The following is a 22,323-nucleotide window of genomic DNA, read 5'->3' as shown; positions in this document are numbered from 1 at the left end:
TCATTGCCATATTTAGAAATACGCCTAAAAATGCTTTGAATTCAGGAAGAGTAACATCTATCCACGACGTCCTAATAGACTCACGTGTGTGGGGCATAACCTTTTGCATGTTTACATTAGGATACCGGTTAGTTTCGCACACAATTTCCGACAATAACTCATCAGTCATGAATAATTGGAAAAAGTCAAGTTCACTCAACCTTGCGGTGGTTTGAAGTCCAAGTCAGTGTCATGGTATTTCCTACAGCCATCAGTAAAGGTACTAGCACTGTCATTTAGCATAATTTTCTCTTTATCGAGATTTTCATCACTCAACTCACCAACACAATCTCATTCCGCAATATCTTCCTCACCACTTAATTGAAAATCACTCACACTATCGCTGAAATCAATGTCATTTTCACCTAAAAGTCTGACTATTTCTTTCTCATGCTGCTCAAACGACGCCATGTTGCTAAGCAACCCCCGATTACAAACTCACATGGTCTTCAAAGAATGTGCCCAAAGCCTGATTTCAAAGAGATTATAGCTATATATTGAAACGGGAATGCCCTGAGTACCAAGGCCAAGTGACGTCACACCGAAAGTTCTCTCCTGTTCCATGACATTTCATCACGAACGGAATGTAATATCATAATTTCGAGCACGTCACCTTGGAGGCCTGAACAATAAATGCTGCTAACCGAAATTTCACGTAAATCGGCGGAAGGATGGCCGAGATATAAATTTCTCTAGATGCCCACATGTGCAACCACGCCTTCCGACCATGGGCAATAAAAGGCAGTCGCTAGCCTTGAGTAAAGCAGTGTGTGCAGTATGCGGTGAGTGCGTGTGTCACTCAGTGTGTGTATGCAAGCAAGCACATCGCTATACGGTTCGTCACTCTGTCGGGATGGGTACTTGCGTTCGAAAGTGTTAGTGTTGAAAGCCTTCTCCGTGGACTTGGACTTTGCGCGTGAACGAAAGCTTAATTTTGTTTCTATCAGTCTGTAGAGCTGTGCATTTGTATTTCGTTTGTGGACTGTGAATTTAAAGGGACTGTACGTTTGAAACTGTGCTGTAGTTGTTTCCTCTACCGTGTTAAGTGCCTCGTAAAATTGTGTCCTAGCGACTGAACAGTTCTTTTACGAATAGTGTTACGTTACTTTGTAAAGAACAGTGCCTACTTTTTTCCTCCCTCAAAGACTGTGTCTATCGCTCCGCGTGAAAAGTGTTAATATTTCCTAGCATAAACTGTGCCAACCTTCACTTCATTCGAAGACTATGTCAAATCCCCTCATGAAACTGTCAAAAATTGCGCCTCAGTGATGACCTCGTCTCTGAAAAATTACGACATAACAGGACTTGGACTGTCATAAACTATTTTTTTTATATTTTCGTCGAAGCTCTAGTTTATTTCAACGAGAATGTGCGTGCTGTACTTATGTATACAGTGCAAAGACTGTATCCAAGGAATTTATTTTTTTGAGATTGAGCGAAGTGTTTAACCATTGCATCTCGGAAGGTTCCAGATCGCTTTCATTGTTTATTTCAAGTACGATAGTGTCTACTGTGACTTTGATTTCATCTTCGAAAGTGCGTCCAACACTATTACTGGGGAAACTATTCAAAAGTGCTTTGCCTTAATTCGCGGTGTGGTAGAAAAATGTCGCACCAGATCCCCTTGGCATTCTGTGCGGGAGTTCTTCACTTCTCCGCTCCTTAACAACTGTTTCACGCTGCACGATCTGCCTCAGGTCTGAGTCGTCGTCAACGTCCAGTGCTGAGACATCACGAACGACGCCGACACCGGCGACGAAGGACGACGCCGACGCAGCAGAATAACGTCTCCTCCGCACCTTCAAGGGCAATCTCACAATACATCTGTAAAAGGTGATATAATTCCTTTGCTTATCTCTTGAATAGACAGCAAGTTCCCCATTAATCATAAATGTATTGCACTACTCTTCTCTCATACTCTCTAAGCATGGGCCGTACACGCCTTGACGTCATCCATGCTCTCCGAACAATTGAAGTACAGGCGTTCCTGTTTCAATATATCTTCATATTGTCGTCGAAGGATGGCAGTAGCTTACTGTACCTGTAATTCATGCAAGCATGACCCGACAAAGGAGTTATATAGGGAAGAAAATCATGTCGGGTATTGCCCGATATAGGATCTATGCAGGATATTCTCCTTGTCGGGCATGGCCTACCGTGTGAGTGCTAAGGGTTAATGAAAATCAGTATGTTAAGTCGGAAAATAAGACCATACAGTCCAGGCTATAAATTTATTCATGCTGAATAAAATGGTATGTTATTGGTCCTATCGATAGGTACTACATATGACAAGTTATAAGGAATGCAATTTCCGATCATTTATGTCTTACAAAGTTTTACCGTACTGACTAAGATAATAGAATTCAAGAATATAGACTCTTATTGTTTAGTCTATACCAACGCCGAGCAAAAATGGAAATACTGTTCAGCCGTGTTAACTGGCGATGGTTTTTGTCATAATTGTCTTAAAGTTACACATTTACACTTGCTCATCGGTCCATATCGACAAGAAAAAATTGTGAAGATGATTATAAAAAATTGTAAAGGAACAATCGCTTGAAGAATAAAACAGGAAAATCATGAAAGAAGGAAGGACTCACTTTACCTTAGATGTCCTAATATCACAGAGTCAGAGGAAAACTAGATGTGAAGGCCTACAATAATGAAAGCTGATAAGACTGATCAACAACAACAGTTGACGCAAGTGTGATAACAGGTATAATTTGAAAACAATATTCTCTCACCCATGGGTTGTTGTTGTTGTCGACGTCGTTGTTGATGTTATTATTATTATTATTTGCGATCATGATTATTATTATTTTTCGATTATGGTTATTATTATTATTACTACTACTTGCAATGTATAACTATGAAGTCTTTACATTCATTTAGTGTTAGTATTATTATTACATCATATGTACATACAATAGGATCGCGCTGTTTGTGAGGTTATGTCATGAAACATGTTGAAACATGTGCTATATATAAATATTTATATCAGTTCAGTTAATGTAAATACCTGTAAATTAATATTATAATTTATTCTTACCTGTATATATGAATTGTTATCCATAATTGTGAAACACACTGCAACTTCTAGAATAGTAACAGGCATGAGAACACACAAAACCTTAATCGCTGTTGGCACAAACAAAACACTCACATCACAAACTGCCATTTAAAAGAAACTGCTTGACACTTCAGTATGGTGACTGCGTCCACTCCATGTCACGAGTCACAAGTATATTCTTGCTATACCATAACGCTACTGAACATTAACTCACTTAACAGTAACTCTCAATAACTAACTTCACCATCAAGATCGTCTCTTTATATATCCTGGTCAGGCTTCCAGAAAGATACGTTACAAGCATTACCTTTGTGAAAATTCTAGAGTGCCTAATACAAAAATTTGTAAATACATGTAAATAAAAATAATTGTACCAACTGACAGCATCTCGTGTGCTTCTCTGTGGATACGTTACAGTACCTTGACCAGGAATTTGATGTGATTCATCTCTTCTGCTGCCACTCATCTCTGATAAATGGGATTACTGCTGTGTCCCGAGTAAAACAGCATGCCTGAATATTGGCGGAACGTAGCTGGGGAGTTAAATAACTTTGCAGAAGCTATATGACTGTCCCGTCAACAATGGGTACTACAGCTAGTAAATAACATACAAAAATGTAGATCGCACTGTCAGTATATTTAAATGACAGTCATACAAATTTTAATGAAAAAAATGGAAGGGTATGTGTAGGTATTTCAAGGCTGAAACACATTCCAAAAAGGACAGTCCAGGAATTATTAATGGACAAGGAGAATGTATGTGAGGAATTACAGAAGGCAGTTATTCAGTTATAGAGCATCCAGCGTTAAGAAAAGACTACAGGACTTATGGGCTTTTACTTCTGTTGGTGTTACCCACTTTAGTTCTACATGTATATAAACATTATAATGAATTCCTATCAAAATGTATACTTTTTCTTATGAAACAAGGATTGGTTGTGCCATACAATACTAAATAAGACGTAAAATCATTTTGATATCTTTGAGTTTATCCTTTTAAATATCGTATATGCGGTTCAGTACACGGAACAGCCGGCCATGCTTGTCGCATTGCGCGCCACATTTCAGCGTGTAGTGCGGAAGTGTGTACAGTAGACAACACGTGTAATAACTCAGCTTAACCACTGCGAATCATCATTGGTGAGGTCAGTGCGGCATGTTTCCCTTTTTGTGTGTGTCACTCATTACAATGATTGGGAGATATTCGGCAGAGTGAAGTGATCGTCTTCCTGGGGCGCATAGTGTTTTGTTATAAATACAGTATAATTTATTGTGTTTCATTTTTCGTGTATTGCATTGCTTTTGGTTGTGTGTATCGTGTATAGTTTTTGTCTGTTTAGTATTTTTTATATAATCAGTCAGCGAGTAATACATTTAAATTATAGCTGAACATGTGAAAAGGATAAGTAGTGAAGTTGTCAGGAGAAAGGAACGGCAAATGGTGCTTAATTCATTTTCATATTTGAAAACAAAGCATCCAGGACGAAGTGTAAACGGGGTAGTAGATAAAGCCGCAAAGTTTTTAGGAATTTCGAAGACTTCCGTCTTCAAAATAAGGAAGGAAGCCAGCGAAGGGCACTCCAGAGTTCCAGCAAGAAGCGGGAAAGGAAACAGTTAATTCGCAGTAATTCCAGACTCATTAAATACCATGATTTTGTCAGAAGTGGAATACGGCGCACTGTTCATGAATTCTATTTTAGAGATGAACCGCCAACTCTGAACACAATCCTCACTTCCGAAAAACAGCAACTCCGAACTACCTGATTTTAAGAAATCATACGAATAGGTCATTCAGCATTCCGTATTTTATGTTGCGGAAGAATATTTAAGTTATCGTATTTTGTGATAAACATGAAGCCCTTGCATCTGTTGTCACTTACGAGTAAATTTATCTGAAATGAGCTGAAGGATACATCACCGAGACAGAGATATCTCGCCGTCAGCTTCCTGTGTTGTAACCACACAGTATATGCCTTAATAATGAAATGTTTCTGGGGGCTAATAGACTCAGCACTGCGCTCCCTTAAAGCAACAACGATCATGAAACTTTCTCAGATATAAGAAACAAGACAATCATTTCGGTTTCTGGATATGCATATTATTATTATTATTATTATTATTATTATTATTATTATTATTATTATTATTATTATTATTATTATTTAGTTCGCATCCCTGCATGTTCAAACTCTTCCTCTATTTCAAATGATACAGTCAGTGGGCTATTATCCTTAGAAACGTTATGGCAAAACGAAATTTCATTAATGACTGGAGATAATCTGGCATTGATATTATTATTAGTCTTGCAACAGCTGTACCAAGCGTTGTATAATTTTATGTCATGACTGTATTTCGCAAGCAGTGTCCGAGCCGCGCTGAGTGAGCGAGTATGGCAACAGTGGAAGGCAGCAGGCCCATAAGGCCTGTAGTCTTTTCTTAACTCTGGATGCTCTATAGCAGTATGTAAAGATTGATTGTTACAAGGATAATGTCCACAGGTAGGGGAGGTGAATAATCCTAAAAAAAGTATTGAAATATATTTACGATAACAAAGACATTTACATTTGCATGACATTATCAATGAGAGAACCTTATGTTATTCTGGCCATGGAGGAAGAACAGACATCAAAATCGTAATAAGTTAGTGTTAAATTAAATGATATGAGACTATAAGACAGAACTTTTGTCTATGAAATTAATATAAAATATCCCTCCCATGCAAAATTCCCTACACCACTTGAAAATACATAATTGAGTAGCCAAAAAGTTAAGTGATAAATTTTAAGTAATTATTCTTGAAGAGTGATGTATCACTGCTGGTACAAAAACACAGCTACAACTACTTGAAGTAGATGTGCCAGGTCGAGCTATTCCAGTACAACTATGGAATGTTTGTAATTTGTAAAAGATCAGCTAAATAATGTATGCTCATATACAGGATGGTCGGAAACAGCATGAACCGGGTATATGAGCGTTGGTCATACGGTTAAACAATATGGGAGGGAAAAAAAGTCTATATCTCGAGCCGCTGTCATTTTATCAGCTGCTGATGGGCTTTGCGAGGCGGTGTTGCTAAATCTCAACTGTATCAGTGTAAGGCACAAGAGTAAAGAAAAAATATCATAGCTGCCAACTTTTAGAAATCAAAATTAGGAAGTTTTTAATTCTTGGATTTCATCACATATACTGTAAAAGACATGAATTTCACCCATTCCAGCAGAAAAGCATGGTCACTTATTCGGAAATTAGATTCCACATCCATACCACCAAAGCAACATTCCCCAATCAAGGTAGAAGCAATAGTAAATCACCTCGTTTCCACCTCTAAAACAACAAGGAATAAACTGACCACGAAATGGGTTAAAACTGAGCTTAAACAGGCAAAACGAGAAACACAACCGAACGCAACCTATTCACAACCTTTCACATCACAAGAGGTCGATGAGGGATTAAAATCACTCCGAAATGGCAAAGCTGCAGGACTAGATGGAATCTACCCAGAACTACTAAAAAACTGTGGTCCAGCTACAAGAAGATGGCTCGCTGCATTCTTCAGCTCCATACTTCAGTCAGGAAGACTTCCCCCAATCTTCAAGAAGTCAAAAATTATTGCCCTTCTGAAACCAGGAAAGGATCCAACTCTCCCACAAAGCTATCGACCTATAGCTCTACTCTGCGTCACCTACAAGTTATTAGAAAGACTGATACTAAACCGAATAGCACCAGCCATCGAAGCATTCCTTCCAGTTCAATAAGCAGGATTTCGACCCAGCCATGACTGCAGTGACCAAGTACTGTCCTTGACCACATATCTGGAGGTTGATTTTGAGAAGAAATTGAAAAGCGTCTCTGTCTTCTTAGATCTTACAGCTGCATATGACACAGTCTGGAGGGAACTGATTAAAGCTGTTCCTTGCTTAAAAATTACTACACTAATTGACAGAATGTTAAGCAACCGACTATTTCAAGTTCACTCAGAACACAACAGAAGCAAATTCCACAAAGTCAACAATGGTCTGCCTCAAGGGTCAGTTCTATCTCCTACTCTCTTCAACTTATACATCCACGACCTGCCTGAAACAGTGTCCCGAAAGTTCATATATGCGGAAGATATTTGCCTTACAATTCAACGACCCAACTTCGCAGAAGCTGAAATAGTTCTTAACCGAGACCTTGAACTGTTGGATGACTACTTTCAAAGATGGTACCTTCATCCCAATCCACAGAAAACAGTGACATCTACATTCCATCTGAACAATGCAGAAGCAAACCACCATCCAAGGGTATTCTTCAAGGGCCATGAACTACAATATTGTGCCAATCCCAGTTACTTAGGAGTAACATTGGACAGGTCTCTTACGTACAAAAATCACCTGCAGAAAACCGCCAACAAACTAAAAAGTCGTAATAACATTCTCCAACGATTGGCTGGAACTTCCTGGGGAGCGGATGGAAACACATTAAGGACAACATCTCTGGCCTTAGTCTATTCTGCAGCAGAATACTGCTCTGGTGTCTGGCTTAACAGTGCTCACACACAGCTAGTAGATTCACAACTTCGTCAAACCATGCGAATCATAGAATCATAACTGGTACACTTCGTGCTATACCGACCGAATGGTTACCGGTTCTCAGCAATATACTACCTCCACATATCAGGAGACAGAAGGCCCTTTTTTCAGCTATGGACCAGAATGCTAAAGAATGAACCTGTTCATGAGGATATCAGACAGAAATGCACACGCCTGAAGTCTCGCCAGCCTGCTTGGAAGACAGCCGTGAAGATAACATCTAGCGAATTCAACCCCACCTCTAAATGGTTAACAGAGTGGTCTTTATCCCCACCTCGGGCAATAGTGGATAATAACCCATCCACAAAGCTGGCAGGCTTTGATCTGCCACGTTGCACCTGGAGTAGACTAAACCGCATGAGATGTGGAGTAGGTAGAACAGCATCTACTTTACACACCTGGGGCTGGTCAGTTTCTCCATACTGTGATTGTGGGAAGGTTCGACAAACAATGAAACATGTAGTGCAGGAATGTCCACTCCGTGCTTTCACTGGCACCATGAAAGACCTCAACTCAGCAACACCCAAAGCAGTGAAGTGGGTGGCGGGTTTGGATATTCACATTTAGTGACATATACATCACTCGCACTCAATGTGTATATATGAACTGTCAGAATTGATAGGTGGATAGCGATGTAAATATATTGTGTTTTCTTCTTGTACTTTCAAACTTTGTAAATTGCTTTCTTTGACTGTATAGATATGATAATTTGTATTTACTTTGTACTCATCTTTTACTGGTTGTGTAAATAGTTTATAGGTTGTCATTATTCATCATACGCCAAATAATAATAATAATAATAATAATAATAATAATGGTCGAAGTGAAAACAGGACAGGATAAAAGGCATACCTACAGTTACAATGTGATTTGATCATTAAATTTAAAATCTTAAACTAAAAAAAAAACATTAGAATGGTTACAAGAAAATGTACATAATCACTCTAATTTGTGACACATACATACAATAATAATAATAATAATAATAATAATAATAATAATAATAATAATAATAATAATAATAATAATAATAATAATACAGTCGAACCTCGATATCTCAAAACTCTACTCGAATTTTCAGTATCTCGAACTAACTTAGATTTTCCGTCCGTTTGTCCTATTCTTCACGTGTATTTATTTCTCTATTCTCGAAGCAAACATTTCTTCCCTTGAAGTAAAAAATACTATGCAACTCAAATTTTGCGCAACATTAACTGTACAATCAGGCATTTGAGATTTGTGAGAAACAGTTAACAAGTAAAGAAAGAGTTCCAGTGAAGCTGGAAACAAATATGACGGGAACCGAAAAACTCAAACTTACTTTTTTAATAGTGATCAGCAAATCGGCAAAGCCTCGCCGTTTCTCGGGTATCAATTAATTAAAGTCAAATAAATATGAAAGTTTATTTGTTCCACCTTTTCAATACATAACAAGAATTTTAAAAAAGAATTAAAACTGTAGGGACATGTTTCGCTCTTTAATTAAGAGCATCATCAGCCTATATCTCAAACTGAAAGTTAAATAATCAGGTACCTGACTGTAATTAAATTAAATATAAATGTGAAGATGATGTTACAAATGGTGAGCGAAATGGTTGACAATAGTTTAAAGATTAAAATATGGATATTTAAAGATAAAAATTTCATAATGTTCCGTACTGAAATGTATCACAATAAAATACAGCTCATCTGTCACGATCCATCTGATTATCTTGCCTCTCACTCCACAAAATTGAAATTACAAACAACATTTTCTCTTCAACTCTTCTTTAAGCCAACCTATTTCAACATTACTAAAAAGACTTCAATCCTAATTTCTCTTTCAATTCTACATAAGTTACTCCTTCCAACTACCATCTGACAAGCCACTTACCATCAAGCACCCTTCTTCTCTCGGACTTCTGAAGGACTACAATTTTATTTCTTCACATAATATTATAAACCTCACTTAAAATGGACCACAGAAGAGTCTCTATGTTATAAATTTTAAGAATGGATCTGAACTCCACTCTAATTTATTCCCAACGTTCAAAATATTTAACACTGATAAATTTTCTCTACTACTCTTCTTGTTTCAACTTAGCAATTTACCTTAGACCTCACTTGAAGTGAGCAATGTATTAATGCACCATTTGGAATTGTCAGCTACATTTTATTCATTAATGTGTTAATCAATCTGTTTAGAATCAATTAGTTTTCCATTACACCCTCAACCTCCACAGGACACCTATTTGCTATATTTAAACACGGACTTTCAGGAGGGTGTATAAATTTTACGACTACCCATATTTTAATCTTTAAACTAAGTCGTTCGCTCACCATTTGTAACATCATCTTCACATTTATATTTAATTTAATTACAATCAGGTACCTGATTATTTAACTTTCAGTTTGAGATATAGGCTGATAATGCTCTTAATTAAGGAGCAAAACATGTCACTACAGTTTTAATTCTTTTTTTAAATTCTTGTTATGTATTGAAAAGGTGGAACAAATAAACTTTCATATTAATTTGACTTTATTGTACATTTCAATACGGACCAAAATATGAGAATCATAACATGTAATATCAATTACCGGTCACGTACGAAAGCAAGCCCAGAATTCGCGGATGACATGCTCCATTTATGAAACTCGGCTGCGTGGTATTGACGAAAAGTTTCAACGTGAAGGGAGGAAAGGTTAACCGCAACAAACAGAAGACTAACGGATTTTTTCCAAATGTGTTAACGGAGCTATGTTTCTTATTTCACTACTGTATGTACTGTATCCTGTCTTGTAAAAAAATTTTGTATATTTTTAAGTGCTGTAACCGTCCAGGCTTCTCCAGCCCTACTAATTTAATATAATATTTTACGCGATATCATTTGATATCAAGTTAATCCGCCATCGGCAATTATTCGTAATAACATATTTATTCAACGTCAATCATTTGTAATCAAGGCCTTTTGGTATCATATTGTATATATGAAAACATTGTTTTATTATTTAAATTATTATATTATGTAGGATAGGAATTCATTATGTTGTAAAGACGGTCAATATGTTTGAGACATGTTTTCATTTCATCTCATATTTGTGTATACGGAAAGTTATTCTTAAAGTTGGGATTTTGCGTGACTCATGGGTTTTACATAAAATCAGCTTCATGGTCCGTATCGCACTTCAATAGATTCACAATTAAGTATTTATTTATTTTCCACCTAGTCGATACAATGATTGCTTAAGGCAATTTTTAATGGTCAAAAGTGGTACATGTTTCGTATATTATCAACATCTTCAGCCACATAACACTGTTTAGATGAAAAATATATAAAATTGACAAAGTAATGCTTTAGAGGAAGTGTCCTTAAAATTAACATTGTATCGACTAGGTGGAAAATAAATAAATACTCATGGGTTTGGCGAAGGCAGTAAACAGCGACCCGCGCGCGAGGCTTGCATACCAGCAGAGTACATCATCGCCACGCCTACTGGACTCGACAAGGAAGAAGAGAAGGGGAGATGATAATGCGATCTACGAATCAGATGTTTCGTTATATAGAGATCTGAGATTAAGCTGTTATCTAGAGTGGGGGAGCCCGGTGATATTATCAAGTGCGGAGCGAGATACTTACAGATACTCCATCACTACTACTTCTACTGTGAACATCTATTTTGAACGACGTTATTATTTTTGAGACGGTATGTGCTCGCTTTGAGACACTGTGTGGTCGCTCTGCGACATAGTTATTTTTGTACAATGTGTTGTCGCTTCGATACAGTACTTAGGTGCGGTAATGTTATCGGATCTGCGTGAGACGAAACAAGCTTACGGCTTGTGTTATTTTCAGTAAATATTCTGGACGAAGAACTATGTTTAGTTCAAGTCTACGGAATTTGGTACAAGTCTGTACCGTATAAATAGTATAGCTCAGTTGGATTGAGATTTCTACTAATATGGAAAAATTCATATCTCTGAATTTTCTCCTCATACGATCAACGCTGATCAGTTTTTACAAGTATATGGCCAATGTCTAATTTAAAGACTAGGCAAGTAGGGAGTGTTAGTCCAGATAGCCCGTACCATATCAGAGAAGGAAGGAAGGATGTCCATGGAGCAAATTCTACATCGAGAAGAAGAGAACGAGTAACCACGGAAACCAGATGACTTCAACGGAAGCTGCAATTGGTGAGCTTCAATTAGATAAAGCAAGCAATTAATAAATTCAGTAACGTAAATTCTAAATTCCTCCACTCTTTAAGGAAACTTTTCCGATTCATCTCATTTTTTTTGTATAATAAATTCATTTGTATTTTATATTGCATTAATTTTCTATCTTAAGCGATACTTAATGGTTAATTATTTAAAATCCTACCCCTGTGATTTAAGTATAAGTCTCTATGCTAGTAAATATAAATTTTGGTTTACAGTTTTGTTTAAAACTGTAACCCTGGCGCCCAAACATCACATAGAGAAATGGGAAACCATGGAATGTTAATTGTTTCTATTTGCGTGGCAATTTGCGGGCAAGCCACAAATAGTTTATTTGATATTCATGTGTCCCAAGATAATAACTTTCATCTCCCCAAGTGTTTTGATGAGGGGTCGAACAGTTACAGTACTAGTACCGTTAAACAAAGTATTCAGTAAAAGCCCGTAGATACATGTGATTCAATCATGTGCTATACATGCTCAAAAACTGTATTCTTTATATCTCGAAATTTCGATAACTCTAAATAAAATTATCTCCCGAGGTGATTCGTATAATAGTTTCCTTTATTAGACTGTAAAATGAACGGAAATTTTTATTTTATAGGTATCTCTGAACACTTGGAGATAACGTTTATGTTTTTTGGCCATAACGTGAAGAGAAAATACCAGAAACTGTCACCGACACAACTCCCTGAAATACATTCAATTCATTAAAATTATGAGGTAAGTATAAACAAAAATGCACTGAAATACGCGAAACTACCACATACAAAATAGATCGGTATGTCTCAAACATTTACATGCGACTTTGACACGGGGAAAAGCATAGAACCGCTAGAAGAAACACGTGGCATAAATTACACACAGAAATGATGTTAATAGTGCGTGAACCACACAATAAGAAACTCATTCTTTCATCCCGATTAACTGAGTCGCTAGCGCTCCTAGCCTATCTTGCTTGGACGATTGCCGTCCCGAATCCCCAGCCGTAAAGCACACAATGCTGCTGTAGTGAGCACAAAGATGATGAACGATACACTCAAGAAATAAAGCATCAAATAAAAACGCTTGAAAATGAGGTTGGGTAAATTACACAGGCACATAAGAATTTATCCTTTATCCTAGGGGAAGAGTATTGACTGTACTGGAGGTTATATTGGTCAAAAATGGGAAGAATTAAAAATAAATTGGAAAATCGGAAGACGAGTTTAAAAAAACTGAAAGTTTCCGGGTAAATCGGAAGGGTTGGCAGGTATGAAATATGTTAATAAAACTGAAAAAAAAGAATAATAATACCTTTTCCATTGCCAAGACAGCTGGGCAAGTTATTTTGCCATCTTCAGAAAAAACCAGTGTATGGTAGTTTCCCAGGACACTCTTAAAAAAAGTCCAGCCTTCTTTATTTTGAAGAGCATTTGCAGTATCTTCATTCAAACGAGAAAGGATATTCCTAAATACAGCTGATCTATCACGATCCATCTGATTATCTTGCCTCTCACTCCACAAAAGCATGCGTTGTCCCAATGGAATCAACTTCAACAAAATAGTCTGCAAAAGGAAACAAGACCATATTTCACATCTAAATTTATTTGACATAAATAACATTACACACAGAAAATACATCAAGCGCATTACCATCCATTAATTTCGACATGCAGTCCCGTACAAATTAATTGATACACAACAATAATATATACAATATGTCTCTAATGCACTAATTCACCCATTACATACTTTTAATCTTTCTTAAAAGATAACCTGTCGTATTTTCTATTTTCTAAGTTGTACTACACAATTTGGCATACATTCCACATACTTTGTTCACATATTTTAAGCACATCACCATGATATCACTAAAATCACAAACTTTATCATGCATATATATATATTTTTTTTTTTTTTTTTTGGAACAGTCATGTTTTGTGTATCTCTTTTTTTTAAATAGCTCATATTTCATGGAATTAAAGTCACGAGAGTTTTTTGGCCACTCTAGCACACAAATATTATCGCCGATAATTTCTTTACTTTCTCTGAAGTGCAGCAGAAGCCAAGTAATGCTAAAAAATTCCATCACCATCCAGAAACCTTTATTTTTCATTATGCAATCAACTAGAGCCAACTGTCTCCGCCCTTCATACGTGAAATACTCCAAAAATATCTTCTCCACAAGTTTAACTGTCTGTTGCAAGTGTATTGAATTAATTGGCTCATTCTTTACTCTATGCACTCAGATTTTCATCAACAAAACATATGTTCTTCCCAGTGTTCTATCGTCCAGTCCTGATGACTATGTGCGAACAAGAGATGTTTCTGGCATATTTCTCTAGTTAGGTGTTTCTTAGGAGATTTGTAGGCTTTTCTTCTACCTGCTAGAAGTGAATGACAAACATTAGCCACTTGCAGATTCATTCCCCTGATACCCAAAACTTGAGCTAAGCCCACAGCGGTGAGCCTAGGTTTAATTTACCTCTTCTAAGGAGAAAGTAGTCTTAAGTAGGAGTAATTTTCTTTTTTTCTGTCACATTATCCCTTTCTCTTGGGTGATAGGCAGTCAGCTTCTGCCATTGAATGATTTGATACACAGTGCCTACACCGACACAAAATTTAGTTTACATAAAATCAGCTTCATGGTCCGTATCGCACTTACACAGATTCACAACTTATGTTAATTTTAAGGACACTTCCTCTAAAGCATTGATACTTTGTCATTATATGAATTTTTCATCTGAACAGTGTTATGTGGCTGAAGATGTTTATAATATACGAAACATGTACCACTTTTAACAAATAAGTTGCCTTAAGCAATTTAGTGCATCGACAAAGTGGAAAATAAAAAATACTTAGTTGTGAATAAAATTTAGTAGCATCTCTCCTTGTGTCATAAAAGTATTCTGTGATACAATAGCACTACAATGCTGGAAGTGATATCCACTGATATTACAAATCTCACAAGAAAACCTCAAAAGTACAACACATCTAGAGAAATATATTTTTAACCTAAAACAATTATCTGCATGTTGTATGTCTTCTTCATCGAATATTCTCCTCATGCTCACAGTCATCCAATCACAATTTCGGACGATGGTCAAAATGTGATACATTCTTATCTATTCCACCTCACTGCACCACAAGATACAAAATCTCATTTGTTATTTATTCAGCACAACAGAATACACTATCTGTCTCTGTCACAGGGTCCTCACCTGCTAGTTTCAGCGAACTTTTGTCACCAATATCTACTAGGTAAATAATAGCTGATGCCCTAAATTTTTGTTCATATGTTATGTAACACATTAGCCGTTCTTCAACTGTAGACTTTATATAATCAAACTGTTATTATTAAGGATAACAGAAATTAGATAAGTTAACATTTTATGAATACTGTAGGCATGTCGTAATTGTGTAAATCATCATCCTCATTTATTTTTATTATTATTCTTTATTAAAATATTATACTGTTTAGTAGCTGCAAGATGGTTTAATTGTAGTCTATTTCCTTCCATTCTGTACATGTAAATATGGTATTATATTTTCCGATTAGATGAAAGAGAGGGCCTAATAACCAGAGAAAATAAATCCATTGTATTATATTCATACATACATACATACATACATACATACATACATACATACATACATACATACATACTGTACATACAGCTGCCCCTACCAATATTTTGTTCTGCAGCCCAACCGTGTGAGATCATCATGAGGTCAATATTTAGCTGCTAGCAACCCATATGGCACTAATTCACTGTAAGGGCATCCTGGCAACAATTCGGAGCACTATTATCATTCCTGCCATGTGACCATCATCATCATAAGTTATGTAACTCAATGCTGAGCATCGTGATCCCATTTGACTCCCGGTCTTCTGCCAACAAACTTGCCTTCTACGATATACTTCTCCAAATTTTCTTACCATATGCCCAAAGAACTGGACTATTCTCCTTATGATGTGACAAAAAAAAAGAGATGCCCCGAGATATTCAGTTCTTGTATAATACACACATTGGTTCTTTTTTATTTTTTTTTCTGTCCAAGGTGTATGAAGCATCCTTCTCTAACACTACATCTGAAAGGCATCGATGAGGCTCTTATCTCCTGCCTCGAGAATCAAGGTCTCGGAATTGTAGAAGAAAATGGAAAACACAAGTGATTCAACCAGTTGGACCTTTGTGCTGTTTGTTATGGCTCTGCTTTGCCTACTTTGTGAGTTTGCTCATGGCAGCTTGGCCTAAGATGGTACATCTCCCAATCTCTTTGTCAGAACTGCCAGTATCACAGATGCTTGACCTTCAAGGTATACAAAGTCATTTACCACTACCAGGTCTCTTAATTGACCTGTCAGCTGGATCTGTGTTGCTCTATCAATTAACATTAGTTTGGACTTGCTCAAATCAATCTCTAGTCCATATTCTAATCTTCCATCCTTTGCTCTTGCTTCCATCCTTTGCTCTTGCTAGTAATTCTGCAAGTTCCTCTTTACTGCTGGCAAGGACAGTGATGTCAGCAGAAGCGCAGGTTGCTGTTTATTCATCTAGCAATTGATATGCCTATGATATATGACTACAGTACGTTCAAAAAACATGACATTCAATCATTTACCGTCATCAGTCTATCATGTAACTATGTTAGGATGTCGTGACAAGTGACCAGGTATACCAAAACACAAAATTAATGCCTAAAATTACAATATTGTGACATGGAGAGTGTATGAAACAGTGAGCTGGAGGAGTAAGACACTCTAAAGCATTCTTAATACAAGTCTCACTCAATAGCGCATGTGGTCAAACACTAATCTACCAATTTACAGAACATAGTATGGATAGCACAAATCCTACATCACACCAATTTTTTAATCAATATGAAGTTTCAATGTTTAAACGCAGGCCAGTGTGTGCCTCACACAAGCAGTAAAACACCACTATTATAGGTTTCATGCGCTGCACACACTGCACTACTATAAAATAAGCTTATAGTAGGTTCCACCTTTTCAATACATTTACAATGTTGTTATCTGATGTTTACAACATTATTTATTACAAATTACAGGGCATGTTTCGGTGTACAATTTGGCTAATTATATAAATGATTTCTTTCTATCCCTACCATACAAACTTGAAAATGCAAATAAATCAGATGTATTACCAGAACTCCCAACCTTTGTGCAAAACTCTATGCAGTTAACTCCAGTAACAGAACTGGAAGTTTTTAAAATCATACAATCTTTGAAAAACAAAACTTCCACAGGTGTAGATGAAGTTCCCACAAAACTCATTAAAAAATGTGCTCCCTATCTGGTACAGCCTTTAACTTATCTCATCAATGAATCATTTTCTAGTGGTCAGTTCCCTAATCTCCTAAAAATAGCTAAAGTTATCCCAGTCTTTAAAAGTTTTTTTTTTGCTAGGGGCTTTACGTCGCACCGACACAGATAGGTCTTATGGCGACGATGGGATAGGAAAGGCCTAGGAGTTGGAAGGAAGCGGCCGTGGCCTTAATTAAGGTACAGCCCTAGCATTTGCCTGGTGTGAGCGATTCCAATGCGAGATTTGGGAATAGAACCGAAGGATACGAAAGGGTGATTGGTAAATGTGGGGAAGATATGGAAGCTAATGGGAATGGGAAGCGTTTGCTGGACTTCTGTGCTAGTATGGGTTAGCTGTTACGAATACATTCGTCAAGCATAAGGCTATTCACCGCTACACATGGGAGGCTAGCGGTACCAGATCCATAATAGACTATATCTTAACAGACTTCGAATTCAGGAAATCTGTTAGGAATGTACGAGTTTTCCGGGGATTTTTCGATGATACAGACCACTATCTGATCTGTAGTGAACTAAGTATCTCTAGGCCTAAGGTAGAGAAAGTGAAATCTGTCTGCAAATGAATAAGGGTAGAAAATCTCCAGGACGAGTTAATTAGGCAGAAGTACATGGATATGATTAGTGAGAAGTTTCGAACAGTAGACAGTAAGCAGGTTCAAGATATAGAAAGTGAAAGGGTGACATACAGGGATGCTGTAGTAGAAACAGCAAGGGAATGCCTAGGAACAACTGTGTGTAAAGATGGGAAAAGGCGAACATCTTGGTGGAATGATGAAGTGAGAGCAGCTTGTAAACGTAAAAAGAAGGCTTATCAGAAATGACTCCAAACAAGGGCCGAGGCAGACAGGGAGTTGTATGTAGATGAAAGAAACAGAGTGAAACAAATATTTGTTGAATCCAAAAAGAAGTCATGGGAAGATTTTAGTAACAACCTGGAAAGGCTAGGTCAAGCAGCAGGGAAACCTTTCTGGACAGTAATAAAGAATCTTAGGAAGGGAGGGAAAAAGGAAATGAACAGTATTTTGAGTAATTCAGGTGAACTCATAATAGATCCCAGGGAATCACTGGAGAGGTGGAGGGAATATTTTAAACATCTTCTCAATGTAAAAGGAAATCATCCTGGTGGTGTTGCAAACAGCCAAGCTCATGGGGAGGAGGAAAATGATGTTGGTGAAATTATGCTTGTGGAAGTGGAAAGGATGGTAAATAAACTCCATTGTCATAAGGCAGCAGGAATAGATGAAATTAGACCTGAAATGGTGAAGTATAATGGGAAGGCAGGGATGAAATGGCTTCATAGAGTAGTAAAATTAGCATGGGGTGTTTGTAAGGTACCTTCAGATTGGGCAAAAGCAGTAATCGCACCTATCTATAAGCAAGAGAACAAGAAGGATTGCAACAACTATTGAGGTATCTCACTGATTAGTATACCAGGCAAAGTATTCACTGGCATCCTGGAAGGGAGGGTGCGAGCAGTCGTTGAGAGTAAGCTGGATGAAAACCAGTGTGGTTTCAGACCACAGAGAGGCTGTCAGGATCAGATTTTTAGTATGCGCCAGGTAACTGAAAAATGCTACGAGAGGAATAGGCAGTTGTGTTTATGTTTCGTAGATCTAGAGATAGCATATGACAGGGTACCGAAGGAAAAGATGTTCGCCATACTGGGGGACTATGGAATTAAAGGCAGATTATTAAAAGCAATCAAAGGCATTTATGTTGACAATTGGGCTTCAGTGAGAATTGATGGCAGAATGAGTTCTTGGTTCAGGGTACTTACAGGGGTTAGACAAGGCTGTAATCTTTCACCTTTGCTGTTTGTAGTTTACATGGATCATCTGCTGAAAGGTATAAAATGGCAGGGAGGGATTCAGTTAGGTGGAAATGTAGTAAGCAGTCTGGCCTATGCTGATGACTTGGTCTTAATGGCAGATTGTGCCGAAAGCCTACAGTCTAATATCGTGGAACTTGAAAATAGGTGCAATGAGTATGGTATGAAAATTAGCCTCTCAAAGATAAAACTGATGTCAGTAGGTAAGAAATTCAACAGAATTGAATGTCAGATTGGTGATACAAAGCTAGAACTGGTCGATAATTTCAAGTATTTAGGTTGTGTGTTCTCACAGGATGGTAATATGGTAAGTGAGATTGAATCAACGTGTCGTAAAGCAAATGCAGTGAGCTCACAGCTGTGATCAACAGTATTCTGTAAGAAGGAAGTCAGCTCCCAGACGAAACTATCTTTACATCGGTCTGTTTTCAGACCAACTTTGCTTTACGGGAGCGAAAGCTGGCTGGACTCAGGATATCTTATTCATAAGTTAGAAGTAACAGACATGAAAGTAGCAAGAATGATTGCTGGTACAAACAGGTGGGAACAATGGCAGGAGGGTACTCGGAATGAGGAGATAAAGGCTAATTTAGGAATGAACTCGATGGATGAAGCTGTACGCATAAACCGGCTTCGGTGGTGGGGTCATGTGAGGCAAATGGAGGAGGATAGGTTACCTAGGAGAATAATGGACTCTGCTATGGAGGGTAAGAGAAGTAGAGGGAGACCAAGACGATGATGGCTAGACTCGGTTTCTAACGATTTAAAGATAAGAGGTATAGAACTAAATGAGGCCACAACACTAGTTGCAAATCGAGGATTGTGGCGACGTTTAGTAAATTCACAGAGGCTTGCAGACTGAACGCTGAAAGGCATAACAGTCTATAATGATATTGTATGTATGTATGTATGTTTAAGCTGTTGAGTAATAGAATCACACAATCAAATAATATCTTAGGTTTTTCTGAGATTTCGTTCAGATTAAGGTTGGCGTTATAATATTGATCTAGATGTATTAAACATGCTTCCGTAATGTCAAACCTCTGTCCTTTAGCCAGTGTTTCCATGATCTCAAGGTCTTCTTTTTATATCTGTAAATTTATGTTTATACTCGTGGATAATAGGGGTCGACTTTATTAACAATTGAAGCATTATGTAGAGCTGCTGCACTTCTATTATCTGTCCTAAATGCAATCCTAATGTTACGTTTTTTGAAAATATTTGTGATTCTATACACGTCTTATCATATGTGAAATTTGCAATTTCCTTTGTTTCTGTTCTCTCTTTCATCAGGTTCATATGAGGGCGATATTTGAATCTGCCTATTATTCGTTCTATAAAATTTCCTTGAAAACCGTTAGCTTTGGCCATAGCTCGAATGATGTTCAATTCCTTGTCCAAATTTCGTTTGGATATTGGTATGCTAAAAGCGCGATTCACTAAGCTGTTATAGGTTGCGGATTTGTGAATTAAGGGGTGGGTTGAATCATTTCTTATTGTAACTGAAGTTTGTGTGGGTTTTCTGTAAATACTAAAAGAAAATGAAGAGGCATGTCTATTAATCTTTAGGTCCAGATAATTAATAGATTTTTCTATTTCAGATTCTAAAGTGAATTTTATATCCGTACCTGTTGTGTTAAGATTATTAAGAGTTGTAGATGCGTTGATTATGCGTTCATCTAGGATAACAAATACATTGTCTACAAACCTAGACCAGAATAGAACATTCTTGTTTTTTTCATTATTAATTATTTGTGTGTCCTCTAAATAATCTATATAAATTTCGGCCAAAATTCCTGAGGCTGGAGACCCCATTGCAAGGCCATTATGTTTATATATAACCTGGTCGAAAATAAAATAGTTATTATTAATCAGCGATTTTAAAACGGCCATAAATTCATCGATTTTTAGCTTGCTTAAGCGACTATATTTTCTCAGATTATTGGCAATGACGGGAAGCAACGTGTCGAAGTCATGTGGTACATCTGTGTTTCGTATTTAAGAAATGTCTGCCTGTGTAGCGTAGGCCTGCTGCAGCTCTGATTGCGTCGCACAAATAGGTAAATAGTTTTGTATCCGACCCTCGCACTGAAACCATGCATCATTCATGTATGTGTGTCTGTGTTTTGTAGTTAAGAATGTCTGCCAACATAATGGTTAGCACAATTAGCTGCTGTTCTTGGGAGCCTGAGTTCGATTTCCGGTACTGTATTGCCAGAGATTTAACAAATGGCAGGAAGATTGATATGTGGTAAAAATGGTACATGCAACTCTTCCACTGGGGGCCTGTCTAAAAAGAGCTGCACCACCACGGGATGAAGAAACAAGTTTACTTTAGTTAAGAAATATTCGTGGTTGTTGCTATTAATATAGCAGGCGAGATCATTGACAAAGTGATTGTTTAATATCTCGTAACTTGGGCCAATATAGGCATCTTTGGAAAGAAGTAGGTTTAAAACATAATAAAAATAATCCAATCATAACCATTGTCTCACTCGCCAAAATACCTCATAAATGATAATGATGATAATAACAATAATAATAATAATAATAATAATAATAATAATAATAATAATAATAATAATAATAATAATAATAACTTTACATCCCCACTTAATGATTTTTGGAAACGCTAAACAAAACATACTATGCATTAATAAAATACTAGAGAACGATCGTTCAAAATTAATCATTATGATAACAGAATGCATTACCGCCACACCTCTAGATATCCATAAATGCGGTAAACTTTCCTGTTATTTATTTTTAATCTTCCCATCGTGGAATTTTTGACACAATGCGGGCACTTGATAGCATACCTAACCTAAACAATGCGATCTCTCTTATCTCATTTATGTCGTCATCATCATCATCATCATCATCATCATTTCATCCTCATCATGACGCGCAGGTCGCCTACGGGTGTCAAGTCAGAAGACCTACACCTGGCGAGACGAACTTGTCCTCGGACACTCCCGGCACTAAAAGCCATACGCCATTTCCATTTCATTTACAGCTGTTTAGGTAAATCCTGATGTGATAAATGTGGAAAACAAGCATGAAATATATTTTAAAATAAGGGTTTGGCTTTCAATAACCACAGTTATGCAAAGAACGCTTCCAGTCACTATGTATTACATTCGGAAGTACTATTCATAACATACGCTAGTTATCAACTGGTGGTTTGGCATGCTTTCTGCAGCAACTCTTTATTCGGAAGGAATGGCTTCTGCTACACATACACAAACTCTCCAAAAATCATTTGGGAATAGATTCACACTGTTTAGA

At 37.1% G+C, this 22,323-nt stretch overlaps 1 protein-coding gene across 1 annotated transcript in view; it reads right to left on the bottom strand.

The window, feature by feature from the left end:
- The window catches only part of l(2)k09022 (HEAT repeat containing 1 homolog l(2)k09022), a 371,041-nt gene that overhangs the window by 163,055 nt on the left and 185,663 nt on the right, over positions 1-22,323 (bottom strand). The window contains exon 12 of the mRNA XM_067145803.2: positions 13,172-13,423. Coding sequence (XP_067001904.2) covers positions 13,172-13,423 — 252 coding nt within the window. The remainder of the gene's footprint in view (positions 1-13,171; positions 13,424-22,323) is intronic.

The sequence above is a fragment of the Anabrus simplex genome, chromosome 4 (assembly GCF_040414725.1).
Source record: "Anabrus simplex isolate iqAnaSimp1 chromosome 4, ASM4041472v1, whole genome shotgun sequence".
NCBI classification, from domain to species: domain Eukaryota; kingdom Metazoa; phylum Arthropoda; class Insecta; order Orthoptera; family Tettigoniidae; genus Anabrus; species Anabrus simplex.
The sequence above is the reverse complement of the archived record's forward strand: the minus strand, read 5'-3'. Positions and strand labels throughout refer to the sequence as shown.